Source organism: Amphimedon queenslandica, unplaced genomic scaffold, assembly GCF_000090795.2.
Source record: "Amphimedon queenslandica unplaced genomic scaffold, v1.1 AMPQUscaffold_12801, whole genome shotgun sequence".
NCBI classification, from domain to species: domain Eukaryota; kingdom Metazoa; phylum Porifera; class Demospongiae; order Haplosclerida; family Niphatidae; genus Amphimedon; species Amphimedon queenslandica.
In genome coordinates this window covers 1-5,951 of record NW_003546963.1, presented here as the reverse complement: position 1 = coordinate 5,951, position 5,951 = coordinate 1, and the positions used below count along the sequence as shown (strand labels likewise).

At 32.8% G+C, this 5,951-nt stretch overlaps 1 protein-coding gene across 1 annotated transcript; it reads left to right on the top strand.

Moving 5' to 3' along the window:
* Positions 1–2,395: 2,395 nt before the first annotated feature.
* Positions 2,396–3,495, top strand: LOC100634164 (ryncolin-4-like). Its single transcript, XM_003390059.2, has 3 exons — positions 2,396–2,599; positions 2,650–2,744; positions 2,795–3,495. Exons 1-3 carry the CDS (start codon positions 2,518–2,520, stop codon positions 3,347–3,349), a joined length of 732 nt encoding a protein of 243 aa, XP_003390107.1. The 5' UTR covers positions 2,396–2,517; the 3' UTR covers positions 3,350–3,495.
* The last annotated feature ends 2,456 nt before the right edge of the window (positions 3,496–5,951 follow it).

The following is a 5,951-nucleotide window of genomic DNA, read 5'->3' as shown; positions in this document are numbered from 1 at the left end:
GTATTAAGAGTTATGATATCTCATTACTATTGATTGCATGCCATAATCTATGGACTACCACTCACAATAATAAGGATATACAGTAAAAAACAATAATCCAGTTTGTACTAATAACTGCATGTAACTGAAATATTACAACAGTGACTAAACACAATGTACATGTATACTGCCCACAAATATAATGAACTCTTGCTTATAGTAAGTAAAATAATTATTAATAATATTTGAAATTGACATTTTTCAACAGTTTTATATAGTTAATTGAATTTCAAAAAGAGGTGTTTCTGTAATACTATAGTACAGTAAGGTGGATGTCATATTGGCAGTTTCTTTAATAAAAATCACAATTAGAGGTCCTTCCAAATTCCTACTACAGTACATCCCATTCTCTCTCTTATGTAGTGACTTATTACAAACATCTCTACACTATATACAACATGTGAAGCAACAATGTCCATGGGCACACAAAAACACAACATTTCATGTCATGCATGAATATAGTGATGCATAAAATAATGTTTTGAGTATAGTAAATGAAGAAAAGATAGGTCTTACATTCTTCAGTTTTTTATGTTTTTACTATAACTGGCACCTTAGACCTGTTTGTCAGCCAAATACTAGTAGCACATCTGCCGGTAGTAAGTAAGAGTGGGTGATATTCAATATTGTCTCATCAGTATGTCTCATTTAGATATCATATCTTCTCCATCAAAACTGTTATATTAACAATGATTATTTGTAATACACAATATCTGCATGTTTCTATAATGTCAGCATATACAGTACACATCACTTTATCTAGTTTAATAGTGATACCTTTTATACTACCACTTGTATTAAGAGCTATGATATCTCATTACTATTGATTGCATGCCATCATCTATGGACTACCATTTACAATAATAAGGATATACAGTAACAAACAATAATCCAGTTTGTACTAATAACTGCATGTAACTGAAATATCACAACAGTGACTAAACACAATGTACATGTATATTGCCCACCCTTATAGTAAGTAAAATATTAATAACATTTGAAATTGAAGTTTTTCTACAGTTTTATATGGTTAATTGAATTTCAAAAAGACATGTTTCTGTAATACTATAGTACAAAGTTACAAAGTACAAAAGTGCCGGGATATCATACTGGCAGTTCCCTTTCTACAGAATCACAATTAGAGGTCCTTCCAAATTTCTACTACAGTACATCCCACTCTCTCTCTTATGTAGTGACTTATTACAAACATCTCCACACTATATACAACATGTGAAGTAACAATGTCCATGGACACAAAAAATACAACATTTAATGTACCATGCATGAATATAGTGATGCACTATACTGAATAAAATAATGTCTTGAGTAGTAAATGAAGAAAAATAGAGGTCTTACATTCTTCAGTTTGTTTTTTATGTTTTTACTATAACTGGCACCCTAGACCTGTTTGTCAGCCAAATACTAGTAGCACATCTGCCGGTAGTAAGTAAGAGTGGGTGATATTCAATATTGTCTCATCAGTATGATGTCTCATTTAGATAGCATGATATTGTCTCCATCAAAACTGTTATACAGGTAATAACAATGACTATTCACAATACACAATAGTTGTTTAAAGGTTCCTAGAATGCCAGCATACCCCAGTATGGTACACATAACTTTGTCTAGTTTATACAGTAGTGACACCATACACTACCATGCATGCACTTGCATTAAGAGTGATGAAAAATTCTCATTGCTAATAATGGCATGACATCATCTGGACTATACTACTCACATAAAGGATATATAGTAAGAAAAGATATTCAATGCAGCAGTTGCAAATACAATACTAAAAACTGTAACTGAAATATTACAATAGTTACTAAACACAAAGTATAACTGTATATTAAGTATCCGAATTTCACATTTTTGAGAAAATGAAGCTACAGTTTTCACAATAATTATGTTGTTTTTTCTATAGATTGCATTATATGGTTGAATCTCAAAAAGAAGTGTTTATAAAAAATTTCTGTATTGCTATAGTACAAAGGTAGATGTCATATTGGCAGTTTCTTTAAAAAAGAATCACAATTAGAGGCCCTTCCAAATTTCTACTACAGTACATCCCACTCTCTCTCTTATGTAGTGACTTATTACAAACATCTCTACACTATATACAACATGTGAAGTAACAATGTCCATGGACACACAAAAACACAACATTTCATGTACCCTGAATATAGTGATGTACCATACTGAATATAGTTTTGAGTAGTCAATGAAGAGGAGATAGAGGTATCACATTCTTCAGTTTGTTTAGTATGTTTTAAATATAACTGGCACCCTAGACCTGTTTGTCAGCCAAATACTATAGTAACACCTGCAAACCTGCCAGTTGTAAGTATAATATTAATAATATCTGAAATAAAGCTCCAGCATGTTATAAAAGCAGTAGCTGTACACAAACACTCATCACTGGTAACCTACAGTAAAAGGATTGTTCAGTATTAGTTCTATACAGCAAGTCAAGACAAGATGGATTCCTGTTCTTATTTTAAGCTGATAGGATGCTTCATTCTTATTAGCATTGCTACTGCACAGGAAACACAAGCTACATGTAAGTCATGACATTAATAATAATAGATATGACTATTTGTTAATGTATAGCTTGTCACCCTCGTGATTGTAAGGAGGTATATGAACGTGGTAACACATGCAGTGGAGTATATACTGTGAAACCTGATGAACTACCAGCCTTTGAGGTAAATATAATATATCAATATATCCATATTAAAATCACTATATTCAATAGGTCTATTGTGACATGACGAATGGGAGTGGATGGACTGTATTTCAAAGGAGAATGAATGGTTTAGTTGACTTCTACCGCAACTGGGCTGACTATGAAAAAGGATTTGGAGACCTCAACGAAGAGTTCTGGCTGGGACTTAACAAAATAAACCGACTTACTGCAGGACAAAGCACGAGTCTCCGTGTTGACTTTGAAACGTTTCCCTACCCTCGTGAGAAGAAGTATGCTACTTATTCTACTTTTAAAGTAGGGAATGCAGACACAGAGTACACACTGACTGTGTCTGGATATGGAGGTGATGCTGGAGATGGTATGATCTGCACAAACGGAATGAAGTTCTCTACTAAGGATAGAGATAATGATATGATCGCTACAAAAAATTATGCAGTCATGAATGAAGGAGCTTGGTGGTTTAGCAAGTGCTCTAAATCAGACCTCAATGGTATATATTGGCCAATGCAATACGATTATCAGCCTTGGACTAGCCTTTATTGGAATCATTCCTATATTGGGAGAATAAAAAATGTTGAGATGAAACTCAGAAGGAGCGACTAATGTCCACTGGAGAATGAACAATTCATTATCATTCATTAGTAGCAGTACACTGCAGTAGTTTAATATACATGTACATCTTCTATACATGCAGTGTAAAATATCTTAAATTTCAAGTTAACAGAAAAGTTTTTGATGATATCTTGAAATACTGCAAGGGGGGGGAAGGACTGAGTTTATTAATCTTTATCACTTGTTAAAATGTAATGGGATACCATACATGGTGCAAGATGGCAGACAGTATAATTTCAAGAAAACTAAATCTGCAAAATAATAAAGAAATCAATGAGCCAAAGTGATGAATAAGGAGAAAGCACAAAGTAGTGTAGGGATAAAACAAAAGAAAATAAAAGAAAAGAAAATAAAAGTTAGAATAAAAATTGATAGAGTTTGATTAGTTGGTGACTCTGCCTTCAGAAAGAGCAAGGTCAAAGTCAAGGAATAACTTAAATGGGCGAGTCCAAGTACCTATAATTGAATTCATCCACGTGCAATGTATAAATAATTGTATGTCAACACTTAAGCTAGATTTACATTCAACAAAATGGTCAAAAGTACGTGGGTGAGTTGACCTTTTGACGCAAAAATGCTTTGAAGTTGATGCAAAATTGGTCATATTTTCAATTTTGTGTTCATTTGCGTTGCATTTTAAGGCAGATTTACAATATGACATTAGGCCAGTGTACCGTCAATTTTTAATTAAGAGCGTGGGCGATTTGACCTTTTGACGCATGCTTTCCGCTAGAATTAAACCAAATCCTATTCCAACGTCAACGTAACGTCAAGCCTATCGTAATAATTGTAAATTCACCTTAAGTCTGCCTTTATGGTGAGCTTTACATTTCTGCTATACACGTTGTATTGGGCCTTAGCAACCACCCACCCACCCTCCTTTAGGTAGTAAGTGTGGCCACAGCAAACAAAATGGCGGCTTACACATGGGACAAGCTTGTATATGCTTTCAAATTCTAACAGCAAAAGAACATAGAGGTACTGTCTAAGACTTCTCTAGAAGTATTTGAAGGTAGAAAGAACCTCTATAAGTTGTAATAAAATCCAACTGTACATGCAAGGTGATGAAAACAATTATATATAGGAATATTTTTACTGTCACTGTTATACGCTTGTTAAATTTATAATATCACCACACCTAATTACTAAAGGCAAGTTTATACAATTACATCATGGTGTATTATTTGTGTGGGTGTATCAACCTTAAATGTAAGTCGTTTAAAGAAGAAAACATTTTGTATAGTAGTTGTATGTACATGAACATGCATTAATTTAACCATAATATCTATGATTTAACTAACACTTTAAGACCATGCAGTCCCAAACATAATGTATAGTAAATACATGTATCATGTGACACTGTGTCATGTGACTCACTAAATGTAGTATGTAGTGACTTAACTACCATATAGCCATTTAATTTTGAGGGTACAATTTTTGCTGTTTTTGCAAATTTTTCGTATATGCAAAAGTTAATTCCATAAAAGTACCCGTATCACCTTATAAACACGTGTACTTTGAAATAGGAACCATGAAAGTTAATTTGCAAAAAAAGACTTGTGGCCTGATTTGCGAAAGTTAATTGCCTCAAAACTTTGTGGCTATACGGTATTACAAACATCTCTACACTATATACAACATGTGAAGTAAGTTCAAGCATGCCACGGTCACACAAAACACAACATTTCATGTACCATGAATATACATGTAATAATGCACTACTGAACAGAATTATAATAGTTCTTTGAATAGTAAATGAAGAGTGGTGGTCACAGTTTTACTATAACTGGCACCCTAGACCTGTTTGTCAGCCTAATACTAGTAGCACATCTGCCAGTAGTAAGAGTGGGTGATATTCAATATTGTCTCATCAGTATGATGTCTCATTTAGATATCATGATATCTTCTCCATCAAAACTGGTATAATAACAATGATTATTCGTAATACACACAATATTTGTTAGAATGTCAGCATATACAATATACATAACTAGTTTAGTAGTGATACCTTCTGTTATACCACTTGTAATTAAGAGCTATGATATCTCATTACTATTGATTGCATGCCATAATCTATGGACTACCATTTACAATAATAAGGATATACAGTAACAAACAATAATCCAGTTTGTACTAATAACTGCATGTAACTGAAATATTACAACAGTGACTAAACACAATGTACATGTATACTGCCCACAAATATAATGAACTCTTGCTTATAGTAAGTAAAATAATTATTAATAATATTTGAAATTGACATTTTTCAACAGTTTTATATAGTTAATTGAATTTCAAAAAGAGGTGTTTCTGTAATACTATAGTACAGTAAGGTGGATGTCATATTGGCAGTTTCTTTAATAAAAATCACAATTAGAGGTCCTTCCAAATTCCTACTACAGTACATCCCACTCTCTCTCTTATGTAGTGACTTATTACAAACATCTCTACACTATATACAACATGTGAAGTAACAATGTCCATGACCATACAACAAAATACAACATTTCATGTCATGCATGAATATAGTGATGCATAAAATAATGTTTTGAGTATAGTAAATGAAGAAAAGATAGAGGTATCACACTCTTCA

Excerpts from the sequence above, each read along its gene's own strand:
- LOC100634164 (XM_003390059.2), top strand. The coding sequence starts at position 2,518 with ATGGATTCCTGTTCTTATTTTAAGCTGATAGGATGCTTCATTCTTATT. Across the intron at positions 2,600-2,649 it reads ACAGGAAACACAAGCTACAT|CTTGTCACCCTCGTGATTGT; the intron begins GTAAGTCATGAC and ends GTTAATGTATAG. Across the intron at positions 2,745-2,794 it reads ATGAACTACCAGCCTTTGAG|GTCTATTGTGACATGACGAA; the intron begins GTAAATATAATA and ends TATATTCAATAG.